The sequence below is a fragment of the Eulemur rufifrons genome, chromosome 4 (assembly GCF_041146395.1).
Source record: "Eulemur rufifrons isolate Redbay chromosome 4, OSU_ERuf_1, whole genome shotgun sequence".
Classification (NCBI taxonomy): Eukaryota; Metazoa; Chordata; class Mammalia; order Primates; family Lemuridae; genus Eulemur; species Eulemur rufifrons.
In genome coordinates, this window is record NC_090986.1 from 6,904,797 (window position 1) to 6,925,349 (window position 20,553).

The 20,553-nt window shown below is 38.4% G+C and overlaps 1 protein-coding gene across 1 annotated transcript in view; it reads left to right on the forward strand.

Moving 5' to 3' along the window:
• The first annotated feature begins 3,302 nt into the window (after positions 1 to 3,302).
• Positions 3,303 to 20,553, forward strand: part of LOC138382554 (zinc finger protein 737-like) — an 83,996-nt gene continuing 66,745 nt past the window's right edge. The window contains exon 1 of the mRNA XM_069467015.1: positions 3,303 to 3,335. Within this exon, the coding sequence (XP_069323116.1) occupies positions 3,306 to 3,335 (30 nt within the window). The 5' untranslated portion in view covers positions 3,303 to 3,305. The remainder of the gene's footprint in view (positions 3,336 to 20,553) is intronic.

A 20,553-nucleotide genomic window follows, 5' to 3' on the forward strand; every position in this document is an offset into this window, starting at 1 on the left:
AAAGCAGTAACACATTTGTGCACTTACAACAGATTCTTCATGTACAATAAAGGAATGGGGAAGGAGAAAGTAAAGGAATAGAGAAAATGATACTGTACCATCAGGATGTGGTGGAACCATGTTGTGGCTTTCCTCATGAGACTGTCTGCTCGGTCTGTGGAAACAGAGATCTGGGGCAAAGTAGCAGGTTCATTCCTAGTAGGCACTTTGCTGCTGGAACACAGCAATTGTATCTCTGTCCTACTTTCCAGATATGCAGGTGAGTCTGTTTCACTGATTGGCTAGAATCTGATCTGCCCCATGGACAAAACCTGTGATTCACCACAGGCTTCCCCTCACTCGCTAAGTGGTGTGTGTCCCTTCCCTTCAACTGCACCCAGAACCATCCTACCCTCCACCTTCAAGTTCATAGGATCATAGGTCTCAGTCTTGACTCAGGCTCTGCTTTGTCCATAGCAGAGCCTGAAGTCTCTTCAGCTGCATCTTCACAAAAGACATCTGGAGTCTGCACCACACTAGCAAGTCAGCAGCACCAGGGTGGAAGGAGGAGGAGGCTTTATGGGATGTTTTTATCACCATTTCTAAAACAACAGCAGCAGCAACAACAACAACTACTACTTCTAATAGTGGCAATAATAATAATAATAAAAATAGTGATTGTAATTATTGACATGCTTACTTTATATATAATTGCATTATTTTTAATGTTATATTATAGAATTTATTTTAGTAATATACATGTTACTTTTGTTATAAACATCAGAACCTGAAACACCACATCTGATAAATGGGTATCACCTATGTTCCTATTGCCACTCACTTACTGGTGCAGGTCCCCTCACCATCCCATCCCTAGACCTACAATCTCTTTGGTCAATGTTTTGAGATGACAGAGTTACCTTAAAAGTCAAATGATCTATTGGGGTCTTGTAAAATAGCTCTGCCCTGGTAAAATCTAAGGATGCCTTCAAGACATGCTCAGCTGCTTGGCTAAATTGCAGCAGAAGAAAATGTCTTTTCAGCAGATTTATCTTTATGCCACTTGCTTTCAGAGGAAGAGGTGGTTCAGGCATGGCAGTTTGATTCATCTGTGTTGAAAATCATAAATAGCCTACAAATACCTAAAAGAGATGAAAAGAATTTGCAGACATGTGGCGTGCATTATAGGTGCTTTCAAATTTCTCCTACGATGAGAAATGAAAAATGTAACATTAGGCTGGGATTTCCTAAACTCAGCCCTCAGCCATTTTCTCAAATTATTCCATGACCTTCCAAGATGCTTCAGAAGCATTCTCTACAGGGGGTTATTCCCAATGGTAAAGAATATTAGATGGATGAGAATCTCCCAGGAATCCTGCTTATATTTTCTGCAAGAAAATGCATAATAATGTCTATTGCCAAAAATAGCAGTAATTATTCATCCCTCTTTGTATTCATTCCCTTTGCAATGCCCTCTTTACAGCTGCTCCCAGCACAGAATGTTCCTGGAACCTTTCATCTGGTTGAGTTTATTTGCTCAGGCCAGATAAGCTGTGAATATGACAGCGTGCCTGTTTTTGGCCTAGCGACAAATGTTCTTACACTGTCATCTCCATGAGAACAAGCCCACGTTAGCCTGATGGATCATGAGATACCATAGGGAAAAGAACTAAAGTGCCTCAGTCGACAGCCAGCTTACCCCAAGAAGCAGAGCTACCCAGTCAACCAGTCATTGACCACACATGGCTGAAGGAGCCCAACTGAGACCTGAAGAATGGCCTAGCTGTGCCCAGCCTACATGGCTTACAGTTCAATAATAAACTAAGGTTTGGAGTGGTTTGTTATGTAGCACTAGCTAACTGACACATATACCCAGTGCAGATAGAATGCTAGAATTAAATGACAGGTTGATTACTAGTTACCTGAGAAGCAGAAGGCACTCTATAGGTTTTGATTTTTTTCTCCTTAAAGTTGGATCTCTTGTTATATGGTGTTGAGTTATACAGAAATGCATGTAGACGTGTGTCCATGTGATTAGCACTTAAACTCACACAGTGCCCCACACCATAGGAGGAAACAGACAGCCACAGCCTGATCACTAGGGCCAAGGCCAAAGTGTAAAATAAGAAGTTTGCCTTTAATCTATTCCCTCCACATCTGTACCCTGCAGGTCAAGGATGTAAACATACCTGAAAACATGGATTCCCTCCTCCTGGCCCCTCATGTACTTTGTTCACTCTGTGATCTTTGGAAATGGCCTTTGCCCCTGGCAAGCAGCAGGTGGGCAGCAGTGGTCTACCTGTGGACAAATACCTGCTTGCAGGCATTGCTCTTTTTCTGGGCACTGTCTCTCCCACACTTGGGCCTGAGGAGAGATGTTGGCAGGAAATGGGTGTCCCCTCACATCTGGAAGAAGGGGGTGAGATCCTTCATTTCTCTGAGGTCAGAGGAGTCAGAGACCTCAGAGCTGCACTTCAATGTGGCAGCCACTGGCTGCTGAGCATCTGGAATGTAGTTGGTCTGAATTGGTACAAGCTGGAAGCTTAAAATAGAGAGTGACTTTGAAAGATTTATTACCACAAAAAACTTTCTTAATAATATTACATTGATCACATTTAAATGATAATATTTTGAATGTATTAGATTAAATAATATATAGCAATTAATTTTATATGTTTTGTTTTGTTTTCTTTTATGTAGTTACTAGAAAACCTAAAATGACATGTGGCTCCAATTTTATTTCCACTGGCCATTGCTGCCTAAGTGGTTGCCTCACTTTTCAAAAATCAGGCTGCCTCCACAAAAGACCAGACTCGCCATGAAGGTTATGTAATCATAAATTTAAAATAATTGTCCTTATATTTTTTCCAATTTTAAATATTGTATATATTATTCATGAAGGAATATAACTTTATATGCAAGGTTAAATGGGAATGTCCCTCAGGTGGCGCCAGGTTCCAGCACAGGGAGGAAGTCCTGACTAAAAAGGGACTGGATAGAAAATAGAGCTTGAAAACTAAGACCCTGATATTCTGGCCTCCTTCAGCCACGCCTGGGATCGCATCTACTGTCACTCTGGGCATAAGGGGGCGGGGCCTAGAGCCCTATCCAATCAAGGCCATGGGGTGGGGCTTGTCTAATTTGGCGCGAAGCCGGAAACGAGGGGGCGGTTTCCGGGTTCTGGCTGGGCGTTTGTCTTCTTTGCCGGAGTGTACACTGATGAGGTCCGTTTTCCCCGCTCCTCCTTCTCACAGGGAGTTCCACGTGGGTCTGTCGCAGCCTCTGTCACCCTGTGACCGGCAGGTACTGGGAGTTTCATAGGGAGGATGCCAGGGCACCCTGGAAATCAGGAAATGGTGAGTTTAGAGGCCACGTGTCCGGAGATGGGGTGAGGGTCTGGATGAAACCCCCCAGAACTGGCTGTGGTGGGACTTGGGCCTCCCCGAGTCAGCTGTTGTTAGAACCGGTTCCCCTCGGTCCCAGAAACAGAGAGGCAGAGTCACCGAGGCTGCAGAAAGGCAAAGGAGTTTATTGGCTAGTTTGAGCTAGGGTCCAAGTCCCAGAGTGCCAACGCAGTGGCCTCTCCACGAACCAGGACCCCGCCCTAGGGTAAAAACTAAGCTTTTATACTTTTCAGTAGGTTACGTGCACTGGGCACACCATCCCCTTCCCTCCCTTAGTTCATTTGCTCCTTCAAAAGTGGCTGATCGTTTTGGCTCCTGATTGGTTGGTTCCAAGTCCCGGGACCTTTTAGTTGTTATCAGCGGCATTCGGGGAAGGGGAGGACCGCGTTGGGGAAACCGAAACTTAGGGCTATTCCAGGAGGTCCAGTCTGTCATGGAGTCACTCCTGTTCTACACTGTGAGGTTAGTGGGCCTCAGTCGCTACTGGGCCTTCAGTCACTTCTACCCGCAGTGGGTAGCTAGGCTGGCAGTTGGGACCCTGGGCGTCCTGTCCCGTCCCTGCAGGGTGCATTTGGCCCTAACCGGGAGCCCTCCCTGTGCAGCTCTGCGCCCGCATCCCGGTATCTCCCCGAGATTGTGAGATAACGACGGGAGGGCCACCAGGGGAGGACCCCGACTTGGTGTGCAAGTTCGTGCACGGGAGGAGCTGTGGTCTCAGGGTCTGTAGTCCCTGTGTTAGGTAGATTGTAGATTTGGGCACTCGGAAGGTGCCCACCTTTGTCCCCACTAGAGCCAGAATCCCTCACTATCTACAGAATTCCTTTCTCCTGTTAAAAGTTAAATTGAGGCACCATTAAAACATTAAAGAATTTATTTGAGCAAACAGCAATTTGTGAATTGGGGAGCATCCAACCGTGTTTTATTAATTGGGGGTCCCCCAGAGGGGCATACAGGAAAGGCTTTTAGAAGGTACATGAGGAAGCAAACCAAAATCAGTAATTGACTGGTTACTGTTATGTATTTGCCTTATTTGGACTATCCAGGTGGCTATTTTCTGGTTATATAGTCAGAAGTTAATGGATGACTTATGGTTGGTTAAGCTTAAATTTTGTTTCTAAGTTAATAATGTACAAAAAATGCATTTGAGTCAGCTATTGGTATTATTAGGTAGAAACCCAGGACACTAGAGTCAGTTCAGTCTGATTGCCTCTTATTTTGTTATTTTAATACTCCATAGAAGGACTTTAGATCAATTTGTGAAGTATTGACATCTTCACTATATAACATATTGTTATCCTTGAACATTAGATGTCTTTCTATTTATTCAGTTCTTTGATTTCTTTTGTCAAAAAGTTTTTTAAAAAATCAGTGTAAAAGCCTGACACTTCTTTTGTTAAGTTTTTCTAAGTGTTTATCTTTCCTTTTTTTATGCCATAATGAGTGGAATTGTTTTCTTAATTTCATCTTCATATTGCTCATTGCTACTGTGTAAAAATACAGTTGAATTTTTTGTGTTGATCTTGAACCTTGTGACTGCTGAACTCATTTATTCTGGTGAGTTGTAGTGAATTTCTTACAAACTTATGTATGCAAGTTTATGTTATGTGCAATAAAAACCCAATTCTCCTCTTTTCTTCTGTGGAGAATTTTATTTGTTTTTCTTATGTAATTTCTATGGAGAATATTTTTAGTCCTATCATGAATAGGGTGGTAGAGTGAACATTCTTGTTCCAAAACTTTGAAGTCTTTTATAATTAGGATGTTAGCTGTAGATTTTTCATAGTTTCCATTTAGCAGGTCTAGAAATGTTTCCTCGTATTACTAGTTTGCTAGGAGTTTAATCATCAATAGGTGTTGGATTTGACAAATACTCTTCTGTGTCTATGAAAAGTGTCTTTTCTTTATTCTGTTTGTGTATTTAACTGATTGATTTTTGGATGTTAAGTGAACATTGCATTTGTGAGTTAATTCAATGTGGTAATGATGTACAGTCATTTGTGTGGTTAGATTGAACTTGCTTGCTAGGTTATTTTTGTGGCTTCTCTGTGCATATTCATCAGGGATATTATTCCATAGTCGTCTTTACTTGAAAGCTTTTCTCTGGCTTTAGTATCAGGTTAATACAGCCCTCATAGAATGAGTTGGATAGTATTCCCAATAATGTTCCTTTGTTTTTTGGAGGCGTTTGTGACGAGTTGGCATTAATTCTTCATTAAATGTTTAGTAGAATTTACCAGTCATGAAATGTGGCTCTAGGCTTCTCTTTGTGGAAAAATTTTAAATTAATTTAATAATTTTACATATATGACAATTTATTAATATATAGTCTACTTCTTTTTGAATTTACTTTGATAATTTGTGCCTACCAAAGTATTCATTTCAAATTTATAATATTCTATGTTTGTAGATTTTTCTAAATAGTTAACACTGAAAATTCAGGGAGTACAATGTAGGATAATGAGACTTTAGTGTAATCAATGATTGATATAAAATTATCTCCATTATAGGATGAAACATGACTGTACTTGCTATACCTAATATATAATTCATTGTATAAGCAAAATGTGTTATTTAAGCTAAAGAAAACTAGTGAAGCATGCCATTTGACTTTAGCTTTTATTAAGACAGCATACTGAGCCTCCCTCATCTTTTTCATCAATATTTAGATAGGGCAATAAAACAAATTTTAATAAGAGCAAATGCTAAATAAGTACAAAATAATGAATGGTATTAAAAATGGAAATTTGATGGATCAGAGTGGTAAATAATTATTTTGTCCATATACTGTGTTAGCTACTATTCTAAGTCATTTACACGTATAGATTTACAGAGAGTTTAAAATGCATAATACAATGGTTTATAGACAATGATAAATTAACACATTTATAATATTACTTAACACTAAAGCCATCATAGAAATAAAATATGTTTTGGTATATAATACATAACAGAACATAAAATATTAAATAATTTTATTAGAAAGTTTGATTCATTAATCATAGTGACAAATGGACACTATTCACCAGAAAACGAGATACATATTATTTTTCAGCAGAATAGAAAATTATTTAAAACAGTAATGTTTTAGGCCTAAAATGGCATTAACTTTATTACAGCAATATTAAACAAGTCACTTTTTTTAGGTATTGTGAAATGACTATATAAATTAATGTAATCATCCAGTATAGCTTTCCAAATATAAATTTCGTTTTTCTTTTTTAATTAACTTCTTGATTAAATGGAAATCCTACCTGAGATTATTTTTAGAGTCAGGTACATGCTAAAGAGGAGACATGGGGATTGGAGCCAAGAGACCTGAGTTCAGGTAAATGATTGTACACTGTTATCTCATGATGATATAAACACAGTAATTCTGGCCATATGCTGGTACTGTTCACTGAAATGGAGTATATCTTTTCAAAATTTGCATGCAATATAAATTAGAACTTTGCATGTTAAAAAATAATCACCCATTACAAATTATTTTTACTGTATGGTATATCAGAAGAGAAATGTTCCAAATGAAAAAAAATTGCCGTGTTTCATGAGGTGCTGTTGTCTGCCAGAAAATGTCTATATGAAACATTCTACTCATGTGTACACTATGGATATTTGTGGTTATATAAAAAATTATATATAGCAAAAACTTTTTTTTTTTTTTTTTTTTTTTGAGACAGAGTCTCACTCTGTTGCCCGGGCTAGAGTGAGTGCCGTGGCTTCAGCCTAGCTCACAGCAACCTCAAACTCCTGGGCTTAAGCGATCCTACTGCCTCAGCCTCCCGAGTAGCTGGGACTACAGGCATGCGCCACCATGCCCGGCTAATTTTTTGTGTATATATATTTTAGTTGTCCATATAATTTCTATTTTTAGTAGAGACGGGGTCTCGCTTTTGCTCAGGCTGGTCTCGAACTCCTGACCTCGAGCGATCCACCCGCCTCGGCCTCCCAGAGTGCTAGGATTACAGGCGTGAGCCACCACGCCCGGCCTATAGCAAAAACTTTTAATAACAGACAACTAAAAGTAACAAGAGTCTCACAATTCTAAATAAAGTTGAAAGAAAAATATGAATACTCCTCAGGAGCAAAATTAAATAAAGGAAACAATCCAGAGGAGTAATCAAACTAAAAATCAAGTACTCCCTTCACTTACTAACAAATCACAATGATGACAAATTCGTGTGGGTTCTATCCAGCTTCCAGCAGGGCAACTGGAAGAAACAAAAATCAACTGACCAAAATACATCCCAAATACGTTACCTCCCAAATGTGAGAAGTAAATTGTAAATTTTGAATCACAAAAAAAAAAAAATAATAATAAAATAAGCTACCAGGATGAAGGGTCAGAAGAAACAGATGTCATATAAAATTCAGATATTGGAATTATTTTGTAAATATTAAATAAATACATCAGGGAAAATAAAAAATCAAAATAATGTCAGAAAAACAAGAAACTCTTAAGTTTAAACAGCAATATTTAGGAATAAACCAAAGAGTAAACAATTAAATATAAGAAGGAAACTTAATATACAAAGTATAAGCTAAACATTTAATTAGACTGAGCTGATGAGAGGACTAGGTATGAAAATAGGATGAAGAACAAAACACTCTAAGTTTCACACTAGAATATATAAAAAGAATGAAAGACGATAACCAAAAAATGATAATTTATAAATTTCTAAAAACAATCATAAATAAATCCATGAATTCAGAATTTGTGTCAAAAGAGATTTAAAAACCTACTTAACAGAAATTACAGTAAAATTGCATACCACCAAGAGAAGTGAGAAAATTAAAAGCAGTGAGATAGATAAGCCACAAAGTTGAAAGCAAAATCTCCAAATCTTTAGAAGCCAGAGCACAGAAAGAAAGATTGAGAGAGGTACGAAAGTATTTAGACTATTAAAAGTAAAATTTTGTATGTTTTTATTGAATGAAATAGCACATCCTCTGATACTTGAATAATTTAACTGATGGAAGAATAATCTTTTTTTCAGAAAAAAGTTTTCATAACTAAGTTATTAAAAATTGATGGCATTTCTAGTGAGTATTTTGCAGAATATTGCTTATTCTTTTATTAGAACTGATTAGCACCAAAGGACTGACAGTGGCATAGACATTGACAGTAAGACTCTGGACAGGCAGGATGACTGGGTTGTACATGCAAAGCAGGGTGCAGGATTATGTGATGATTGAATTTACCTAGTACATGACTACAAAGAAAATCACCAGCAGCCGATGGCATGGGTGGGGGCCCTTTACTCTGAGGAAACTCTCAGGGAGAGGATGGTGCTGTGAAGGTGCTGGGGATACCTCTGATGCCTAGACAAAAGAATCACCACCATGTATGCACCTGAGAGTAGCGTAACTCCTACAAGGAAGGTATCCCTGGATGTTGTCAGTGTGAACATCACAATCCTGATGGTGTATTATAGCTCATGGGGGAAAGTGAACAGCATTTGTTCCAATTCAAAAGATTGGTCTGGGTCACATTGGAAGAAGCTACAGTGTTGAAGATCAAGTGTCTACTGCAGGGCAAACTAAAGAACTATAAAAAGACAAAAACATGTAAAATGTTATATATATATGTATATGTGTGTATATATATATATATATATATACACACACAAATTTTTTTTTAAACCTTGCCAACCGGGTGGTGCTGGGTCTGATGGTGATCCAGGAACATACTCAGGAGGCATGTGGTGCAGATGGAGAGGCTCCTCATCACCCTGTTAATACAGAAAAAAGTGAATTAAATTTGAAGTCATTCTGAAAAATCAGTGACCCACACAGACCTGGGAAAAAACCAAAACAATACAGTGAGGAGCATCACTATGTGGATGCGGGTCAAGTGACAGTTGATCAGGTCAGGCTTCTGCCTGCAATGGAGGAGTGTGAAAATATGGACAAAAAGAAGGAAGGTGCTGGCTGAGTGTCCAATACCAGCTTGGAAAAGAAAGGTAGTTTTCAGTGGTAACGTATGTTAAGTGTGTTCAACTAATGGCAGGGAGGAAACATACAAGGGCTGTTGGAAAGTATCCAGCCATTATTAATACTATTTTTCATATTACAATACATGGCTGCATACTTTCTGGAGAACCTTCATATATCACTTATGTGGAAGAAAAATAGAGTTCACATCATCAATGTTCTTTTTTTCAATAGTCAAAATTGTTACCCACTGCCATCATTTTTACTTCACCCAGTTATTCTTAATAACCCTGACTAGCTCACTATAATTATTGAAAATACAGCCTACTTACTATTTTCTACCTAATATGACACACACATGTACGCCTGTATCAAACACCACAATTAATAATCTTGCCTATACACAATATTTAGGACACTCCAATTTGACCAATGCCTTTCTCACTTTAGAAAAATTTATTTTCTGCCTTCTCTCATTTAATATTTAGTACTCAGAAGAATGATAAGTATATAAAATTATTCTATTGTATTTATAAATCTGAAATGAACAAATTTTGTGTTAAAAAAAGACTCAACAAAACAAATAACTGGAATAAATTCACTTGTCTTACACATCACTTCATTTTACACTTTCTATTCTTCATCTTTCTTTTATGTTTATAAAAATCTATATTTATACTCTCCTCCCTGATAATCTGGATAATCTTTCTATGTTTAGATCAGCAGATTAGCAAACTTGGTTCCATCTGCAATTTTATTTTTCCTTTGCCGTGAAACTTAACGTATTCCTAAAATCTGGGGATTAGGGAATTAAGACTTATCATCTTTGGGAGCATTAGTGCACTTACAAGTACTTTTCTTTGAGACAGTCACCCTCTGTCACCCTGGGTAGAGTATATTTGGCATCATTGTAGCTCTTAAGTTAAAATATGTTACAAATTATAAAAGTCCTTTAAAAAAATCTATAAATTTATGCCTTCATTAGACCCACAAAAATGATTTTTTAACCTGGACAAAATCAACTGTATTTAGTTATGTTCATTAAGATATAACTGAAATTATGAGAGGAGAATTTTAATGCTTGATTGAAGCAATCCTACCTCATCTTGCAGTTGCTATCCTCAAGGGTGAGCACTATACTGACATCTGCCAATGGCAGCTTTTTGGTGGGAACATTCCCTCAGTGATTTCAAATGAAAACTTAATATTTATATTCATAGAGTGAGGGCAGGGGTGTGTCCACTGCCACCACCTGCCTCTCGAATGTCTTCCAGGCAATTATGGTCAGTCCTAGTAACCTCAGGTGGGGCAGAGCTTGAAGGAAAATCTCCCAAATAGGATGACTCTTTCATATTCCTGCGGTGGATCCTCCAAATTCTGAAACATCATTTTTCCTATGTATGTGACTGGCAAATGAAGTAACAAAAATAGCACAAAGACAAAAGATTTGAGATACTATTCTGCATTCTGCTGTTCATCCTGACAAAACCAGGCACTCCATGCAGCACTGTAATCATGCCCTGGTGTTTTATGTCTGGGGACTACACCCTGGGCCAGTGGCTGCATGGTTTTCATGTGTACAGGTCAAATACATACATTTGACTATTGTCTCCCCGAGATCCTTCCCTGAGTCCAGAGCTACTAAAGCCATCCTTCTTCTGGTGAGCACCTTTGGATCTTTTTAAAGTCTCATCTTTCAAGTTTGTTTGGCCCTTTTTCATAATCCCAGTCAGCTGAAGGTGCGCATCTCTGTGATAACCAATGCAGTTTTCCCACTGTCAGTCCTTTATTCTTATGAGCAGAGATTCCAGTGTATCCAAGTTTGCTATTCATGGATAAGTAACCCAAAATTCCCCAATCTTCTCAGAAATACGTGAGTTATATGAATTTGTTCAATGTTGTTTGTTCAGTCATCTCCATAGGATTTTAAACACAATTGTGAAGTAATCACAGTACAAGAAACTGACAGTATATACATACGTACATTTGCATAAGCATAAATGTGGGTGTACGTATTTGTATTGGACAGTCAGATCATGCCTACTATTTCAAGCAATAACATTGGAAAATTTTACATTAAGAATGTAAAAGTAGTACTAGTTGTGACAATGAGAAAATGCTTTATCATAAAGTCTGTTATATTTGATATTTATATTGCCATGGTAAGTGATTAATGGTTAATTTGTCTTTAAATTATCCAACTGAGGCCGGGCGCGGTGGCTCAAGCCTGTAATCCTAGCACTCTGGGAGGCCGAGGTGGGCGGATCGTTTGAGCTCCCGAGTTCGAGACCAGCCTGAGCAAGAGCGAGACCCCATCTCTACTAAAAATAGAAAGAAATTATATGGACAGCTAAAAATATATATAGAAAAAATTAGCCGGGCATGGTGGCGCATGCCTGTAGTCCCAGCTACTCGGGAGGCTGAGACAGGAGGATCGCTTGAGCTCAGGAGTTTGAGGTTGCTGTGAGCTAGGCTGACGCCACGGCACTCACTCTAGCCTGGGCAACAGAGTGAGACTCTGTCTCAAAAAAAAAATAAAATAAAATAAAAAATAAATTATCCAACTGAATATGGTCAAATACTTTTTGTCTTTAATAGGAACAATTGGTCTATTTTGATGATATAATAATGAATATATTTGGGACTGGATTTTTCACTTACTGTGTGCTTTTCATGATAACCTGTTTTAGTCTCTTATTTTTTGATATTCTTTTGTATTAATTTTTAACATAATTCAACCATTTTCCTCTTTGTAATTGAAAGTTGTATATTTGTTTTCTCTTAGATTTTAATTTAGAAATTACACCTTGCCATTAAACACTAATAACAGGGTCAAGTGATTTAATACCCGTGTCCTGTGGATAATGTGTTTGCCTTTCTTCAACTTAAAATATATTCCCATTTATTTAAAATATTTAAAGATACATGCAGAGGTTATAACTGGGTAGTGAATAAATGGAAATTTAAAACGTTGGATATGATTCTGTATGAGACTTTTTAGATTAAAAAAGGACATTTTTAGCGCACAGATGTTTCCTGTGATCCCAGCCAGTCACTATCCTCAAGGATGAGCACTATACTAACATCTAAGAGCAGAGGCCACTTTTATTCCTTTTATATTTTGTGTTAATATTATGCAGCAGGAAATTTTTGTACATGGCTTTTTTTTTTTTTTTTTTTTTTTTTGAGACAGAGTCTCACTCTATTGCCCAGGCTAGAATGCCGTGGTGTCAGCCTAGCTCACAGCAACCTCAAACTCCTGGGCTCAAGCAATCTTTCTGCCTCAGCCTCCCGAGTAGCTCGGACTACAGGCATGCGCCAACCTGCCCAGCTAATTTTTTCTATATATTTTTAGTTGTCCAGCTAATTTCTTTCTATTTTTTTTTTTTAGAGATGGGATCTCGCTCTTGCTCAGGCTGGTCTCGAACTCGGGAGCTCAAATGATCTGCCCACCTCGGCCTCCCAGAGTGCTAGGATTACAGGCATGAGCCACCGTGCCCAGCCTATACATGGCTTTTTAAATTCCATAGGTTGTTTTGAATTTATTTGCTTATTGTTGTGGATTATTTCTTAGCATTGAATTCCATAGTGTAAATATCAATTAACTTAATTATTCCACTGTGATGCACATGTGTGTTTCAGTTGGGGCTATTAGGAAAAGTGGTGGTATGTAAATTCTGGAAAATTTTTTGGTGATGAATGAACAAATTTCTGCTGGAAACATAAGTAGTAGTAGATTTTTTGTGTTTTTTTTGTTTATATGTCTTCAGTTTTAGGTGATACTGTCAAACAGTTTTCCAAAATGTTTTTTTCAAATTTCACACCCACCAACAGTGTATTAGTTTTCTGGTGTCCCGACATCCATGCCAACATTTGGTGTTTTCTGTCATTTTCATTTTAGTCTGCTGATGGCTGTTTGATTATATCAGGCTTTATTTGTATTTCTCTGATTACTAAGAAAGTGGAATATTTTTCATGTTTTCATTCGTTGAATGACCTCTGTTTTGAAGATTGTTATTTTATTTTGTCCATCACCCCACTGTTTCTTTCTTAGCACTCTCTCTTTTTCTTTCTTTCTTGCTCTCACTCTTGCTTTCTGTCTCTATCTTCCTGTCTTCTGATGAGAAATTCTTAATTTCAATATAATCTCATTTGTTGTTTTTTTCCAGTGTAGTAAACTTCTTTTGTTTTAATGAATCTTTTTCTATTTTAACATCACAGATATTCATCTTCTTTTAAAAATCAGGATTTATGTTTAAATGTTGATTTTACATTCCCTTCAGAATTGATTTGTTGTATAGCTAGTGATTTAAGTATTTTTCCAGTAAGCTAATAAAATTCCATTTATTCTAAAAATGTCTTTTTTTATTTGCTGTCACCTGTCATTGCCTCACTCAAGTTAACATCACCTCATTCTCTTACCCTGGCTGGAGCTGGAGCCCATTTTACTAAGTGAAGTATCACAAGAATGGAAAAACAAGTACCACATGTAGTCACCATCGAATTGGTATTGATTGATCAGCACTTATGTGCACATATGGAAGAAACATTCATTGGGGATCAGGCAGGTGGGGGAGGAGGGGATGAGTAAATTCACACCTAATGGGTGCGGTAAGCACCATGTGGGATGGGCAAGCTTGTAGCTCTGACTTCAGGGGTGCAAATGCAATAGATGTAACCCAAACATTTGTACCCCTGTAAAAATTTTGTAATAAAAAACACTTGCACAGCTGATGTTTCTGTGAAGATTATATGTAATTATTTCTATTTCTTTCTTCCTCTTTCAGTTTATGGCAACCCCACAGTACAAAATAGCTAATGTTAGTTTTGGTCAAAAATCTTCAGTGGGACTTTTTGCTCAGCAGATAAATTATTTTTACATTTCATTCTATTTTTTATTTTTCATTTTGAAATGCTAATTGACAAATAAGAATTGAATATATTTAAGGTATACAATGTGATGATTTGATATATGTATACGTTGTATAGTGATTATCAAAATGAATTTAATGAACATACTTGCTATTGTTTGAATGTTTGTGTCTCTCCTAAATTCATGTTGAAACTTAATCTCGAAAGTTCTAGTATTAAAACATGGGGCCTATAGGACATGACTAAGTCATGAGGGCTCTGCCCTCATCAGTGGGATTAGTGACTTCATAAAAGAGATTGAGGGAGTGAGTTCTACCCTTTTTGCCCTTCTGCCACATGAGAACACAGCATTCAGTGTGCCATCTTGGTGTAGCAGAAACTGGGCTGAGATCAGACACTTAACCTGCCAGTGCCTTGATTGTAGACGTCCCAGACTCCATAACCATGAGAAATAAGTTCATGCTGTTTCTAAATTATCTATTCTAAGGTATTTTGTTATAGCAGTAGAAATGGATTAAAACTACATCCATCACTACCCCTGCTGTCCATTAAATTGCCAAAACTTGTTATAAAATATATAACTGAATGATTATACCTTTTGGCCAACATCTTCCTATTTCTCTCACCCACCAGCTCCTGGAAACCACTGTGTACTTTCTTTTTCTATGAGTTCAAAGATTTAAGGCTCCACTTATAAGATCAAACAGTATTTGTCTTTCTATGTCTGGCTTATTTCACTTAGCATACTGTCCTTCAGGTTCATCCATGTTGTCACAAATGACAAGACTTCCTTTTTTGTGGGAGAATACTATTCCACTGTATATATGTAACACAATTTTTTTTATCTATTCATCCATTGATGGACATTTAGCTTGTTTCTATATCTTGGTTATTGTGTATAATGCTGCAATAAACTTGATAGTGAAGATGTCTCACTGAGATACTGATTTTTTTTTTTTTTTTGCATATGTACCTAGAAGTGGAATTGTTGGATAATATGATAGTTCCATCTTATATATTTATTCATTTATTTTTTTAACCCTGTACTGTTTTTCATTATGTCTGCACCAATATTCTCATATTTTTAAGAGACTGTTATACCCTACTCAAGACAATTCTTCCTGGATCTCTCAGTTCAGTTTTTCACATCTTGTGTAAGCTTCTTTTTTAAACTATCTTTTCAAGGATTTTTTAAAATAACAAATACCCTTGGGAGATGCCAGTAGTATCTCTCTCCTGCATAAAGGGCAAATAAATACCTGAAAGAATTTAATAGAGATTAGGTCTCTGTGTGAGGCAATGGTTGGAAAGATTTCCTTTGAAACACATTGAAGTATTGGAGTTTCTTAACCTTGAGGTTCCTCAGCCGTGATACAAGTCTATTGTGCATAAAATATCCAGTTGGGTCTATTGCATCATCTTTATGTCACTTGGGGTGAATATAAGGAACAAATGCAAATGTGAGACTTTATTCCATTTGTATGATGAATAATTATTTTTTATCAGACCCAGAGATCTCATGCCTTCTTTTGGCATGAGATACATGAAATTGACAGTCCATCTTGTTGGCTTGCAAAAAGGGTAGAAATCTAAGACTTTTCACATTTTTGATAGTTTTCATGATGTGGACGCCATCCTGATAGATATGTGACTTTGTGTATGAGGAAAGTAGAAAGATTCTTCACAGGCTTAGTTAGGGGATATGAGAAGGCTCCTGGGATCAAGTAGGAAATTCTCTCACCATGTGGGAATGAAGTGAGAGTAAGATCCCTCCAATCTCTGATGTGCTAATGAGGCTGTGTGTGAGAGGGAGAATTGAAATTCCCTGTCTGAATGTCCTTCATTTGTTGTTTATTCTTGCCCTGTAAGGAAGAAAAAAGAACAAGAAGTACCCAAAGCTAATATAGTACTTTGTATAAATTGACAATATTTAAGTTCCTGTGGTTTTTCTGAGACCATTCGAAAGACTGCTAGAAACTAAAAGGAAGTGTGGCTTTGGGGGCTTTGCCTACTAACCGGGTGTCAATCCCTATACCCACTGAGCCTCCCTGCACATATTCCCCACTTTAACAACTTTATGGAAAATATCAGATATATTTGAAAAATTTGGGGAGAAAACAACTCAAACTTATATAATTCTGTTGCATACAAATGTCCAAGTTACCATCCTATATGGTCCTCTGGGCAGGGGCAGCAGGTGTAGAGGTGGGCGAAAATGCCAAGGACAGTGGGGTGAACCCTGGCTGAAAAGATGCAGATAGAAGCCTCTGATTCTGAATGTTCCCCAAATACTGGAAGGTACAAAGAAGCCAAGAGGACAGCACAGACTTTAGGATCTGTGCTTTGAACTTTGAAAAGTTCAAAGAGAATAATCCCTCCCCATTGCCCTAGCCCTACCTCCTGGATACACTCTAGCTAGCCTCCTGGTCCCTTGCATTCTCCTGTCCTGGTGTTAGTGTAAACTTTTTAGACCAGGTGTGCATAGAGGAGAAGTAAACAAAATAAAAGAAACAAACAAGAAAACCCACCAAAACTCGACTGACAGGTTTTGAGCAGGTTTCACAGTGAGAGGAGGAAAGTCACCTAACAATGGAGGTAGGGCCCTTTGGGCTAATTCAATGTCCTATGTTGTTTCTTCATCAGAATTTGTAGTAGGAATTGTTAAATTGTTAAATTGCTTCCCTATCCCATAAGACCCAGAGTGGATTATTCCATTCAGGTGAGGGACAGGTAGAGAAGTATAAGACAAACTTCCTTGCCATTTGCCAGAGAGGAAAGATCAGGATCTGTCATGAGTGACTCTGTGCTATGATGGCCAATATTTCCACTCTGTGGATGACATTCTGTTGACTGCAAAGTCATAAGCCTCTGTCTGGGATGGTATCTCTCTGCCAGCAGGGGTAGCTGATAAGACTCAAGAAAATCCAAAGTCCCGCTTTCCGATTAAGGCCTAGTGGAACTATGTAGGCAGTTTAGCATTGAGAATTTTATTCAGTGGTCAAGGAAAACTTAATCATGTTGCCATTTGGAGGCTCTGGCAAAGGGATTCAGCTTCCACTAAAGAAATCCCTTGGGGTTTAGAATCATAGGCACCCTAGCACTACTAGTTACACTGATTTGAAAGCCAGCTGTGAGCTTGCTACAGGGCTCCTGGCAAACTGAATCCTAACCCATCAAGGGCTGGGGGCTCCTCAGCTTTGTATTCCAATTTTGAGGTGGGCCAATTTGAACTATGTCAAAGACTTCAGAAATCCACGTGTTAAATGGAAACAATATCTTCTGGAAGGAAATTGGACTGAGAAATATCTCAGTTGTAAAGGGAAAATTAGGATTTATCTTTGGTGGTTATTTTATTCCCCGCTCCACTGGCTGAATCAAAGCTGCTGGCTCTGTGGGGAGAGAATCCTTTGAGACCGTTCCAATTCTTTGTGATGTAGGCATGGAATTCTAGTGAAGAACACGTGCTTCCAGTATCCAGCTGTCTGAAGCCACAGTTGTTTGAGATGATGGAGAGCTATTTCTTTTTTCCAAAGACACTTAGTACCCCATGGCAGAGCTTAAGCTGGATCCATGCAGCACTGATTCCACTTTCTCCTTCCTCTGTAGCTGGGGCTCCTCCTCTGCTTTTCTACCACCAAGAGATGAATCTGTATTTGTCAGTATTTGCATAAGTTAGAGACATAAATCAGGTAAAGGAACCCGAGACCCAGTCCCCAGCCTAAACTGACTCTTGCTTATTTCTCTTCCCACTTTACTAAATCAATTATGTTGGCACAGAGATGGGTCTTTCAGGAGAGATTAAAATGTTGTACTTCCAGAGAAGCTAGTTGTGCAGGGCAAAGGTCCTAGTGGGAATCAAAGCTTCTGCTCACATTTTCCAGTTTATCCGTACTGGTAGATGGATCCAGGAAACATCTCAGAGCCCTGGAAGGGATTATTAAGATAGGGCAGGATCCCTATAGATCAGAGGACATGTGCTCATCACTCACATTCTGAAGTCAGATTCTCAGAGTTGAGCCTGTGTGGTGGGGCCACAGAGCAGTACACGCCTGTGAAGCTTATGAGCATGAGTGAGAGATGAAGGTCTGGCTCAGGGTGAAGTCTCCTTTCTGAGGGAACATTATGCTTCTGTGGGTTTGAGATTCTGTGCCCTTCCTCAGCAGAGCAGCACTGACTGAATAATTGAGGATCATGCATAAATCAGCCTTCTACATTTTCAATTTCTTAAATAATGAAACAGAGAAAACATTTTATTCACTTCCAAATCAAGTATGAGCATGAGTAACTTCAGTGAAAATGTCATAGGAAGGAATTCTGGGGCCCTGCACCCCAGAAACATCAAAAACCGTGGTGCAACCTGTTAGAATTAACCTTGTCAAAACTTGATTTTTTTTTTCTCCGTATAGATTCATTTTTCATTGGACCTTTATTTTGTTATCGGTTGTGAAGAATAAAGCAATTTTTTTTTTTGCCTTTGTGATAGGAAAACCAAATGCCCACACCCCAAATTTTAATGCCATCCTTACTGTAGTTTTTATTGCTTATGAACTTTCTGCTATGGGCTGAATATTTGTGTCCCTCCACCTCTCAATTCATATGTGGAAACTTAATCCCCAGTGTGATAGTAGTATTAAGTGTGGGGGCCTTTGGAGGAAGTGATTAAGTCAAGACTGTCCTCATAATAGAATTAGTGCCTTTGTGAAGGAGATTGAAGGGAGCATCCTTGTCCCTTGTGCCATGTGAGGACATAGCAAGAGCAACAGGGTCTTCAACAGACACCACAAGTGTTGGTGCCTTGATCTTGGACTTACCAGACTCCTGAACTCTGAGCAACAAATTTCTGTTGTTTATACAGTTCCCAGGCTAAGGTGGTTTGTTTGTTTGTTTGTTTTGGTTTTGTTTTTTTGTTTTTTTTTTTTTTTTTTGGCAGCCTGAATGGACTAAGACATTCTTATGCACTTTGGTCTATTTCTCAATTTTTAGCTCCCCTGACCTATCAGGCTTTTCATTAATCAGGTGGGCTCTGGTGGTTCTGCTCGGGCGTCTCCTCCAGCTGGGAGCAGCTGCAGGGCACCAGAAGGCTGGTCATGGGCCAGGGCCAGGCCCGTGTGCATACCTGCAGCTGCCGCCAGCGCTCTGAGACCTGTGACACTGCGTGGGGCTGTTGTCGCCTTGCTGCTGCCCTTGCGGGAGGAAGTCCTGGGAGGGCTGGGCCGGGAGCACCCTCTGAGAAGCAGCCAAGTGCAGGCTTGAGCAGCGGTGCCTTCTCCAGGAGGAATCCGTTGTTAGCAGCGCTCTCGAGGTTGACGCAGCTCTGGCCCATGGGCTAGGGGAGTCCCAGATCATGGCCCATGGCCTCTAAGGCAGGTCACATGGAAAGTACAACAGCTGCCACTGTGGCTGCTATGTCTGCAGTCAAATTTTATTCTCATAGGTACGAGAATGTGCTCCACAAATCTGTAATTTCTTAGAAATACAGATTCTCAGGCAAAACCTAGACCAATTGTATCAAAATGTGTGGATTTTTAATATTTCCAGATGAATCCTATGCACATTAATGATTATTAAGTGGGGTAGATTGGTTCTCAGGTTCACTACAAACAGAAATCACCTTAAATACTGAAGTTTGAATCCATGACTCAGACTTATTAATTTATTGGGTCTTGTCCGAAGCCTGGGTGTGGCGATTGTTAAACACTTTCCAGTACATTATAATATGCTTAAGAACCATGGTAGGGCAAGTACAGAGTTAGTGCTTCAGTTAGTGGTATTTGTCTTTTTGTGCCTATTTTTTTTCACTTAACATCCATGTTGTAGCAAATGCCAGAATTTCTTTCCCTTTTGTGGGTGAAAAATATTCGTTTCTATGTCACATTTTCTTTATTCACCAATCCATTAAAAACACTTCCCTTGTTTCCATACCTTGGCCATTGTGAATAATGCTGCAGTTGATACGTGGGAATACAGATGTCTTTTCAAGGTACTGATTTTATTTTCTTTTGATGATATATGCCCAGAAATGGGATTGCTGGATCACATGGTAGTTTTAATCTTTAAAAATTTTATTTTTTATAATATTTTTACAATATTTTTATTTTTTATAATATTTTGAGGAAAATTAAATTATAATTTTTAAGGAACTCTATACTGTTTTCCAAAATAGCTGTATGAATTTACATTCCCACCAACAGTATGCAAGCCTTCCCTTTTCTCCACATCCTTGCCAATACTTATTATTGCTTGACTTTTTAGTAATGGCAATCCTAGGAGATGTAAGTTGATATCTCATTGTAATTTTGATTTGCCTTTTTCTGATTAGTGTTGTTGAGCACGTTTTTGTATATTTTTCATCACTTTTATGTCTTCA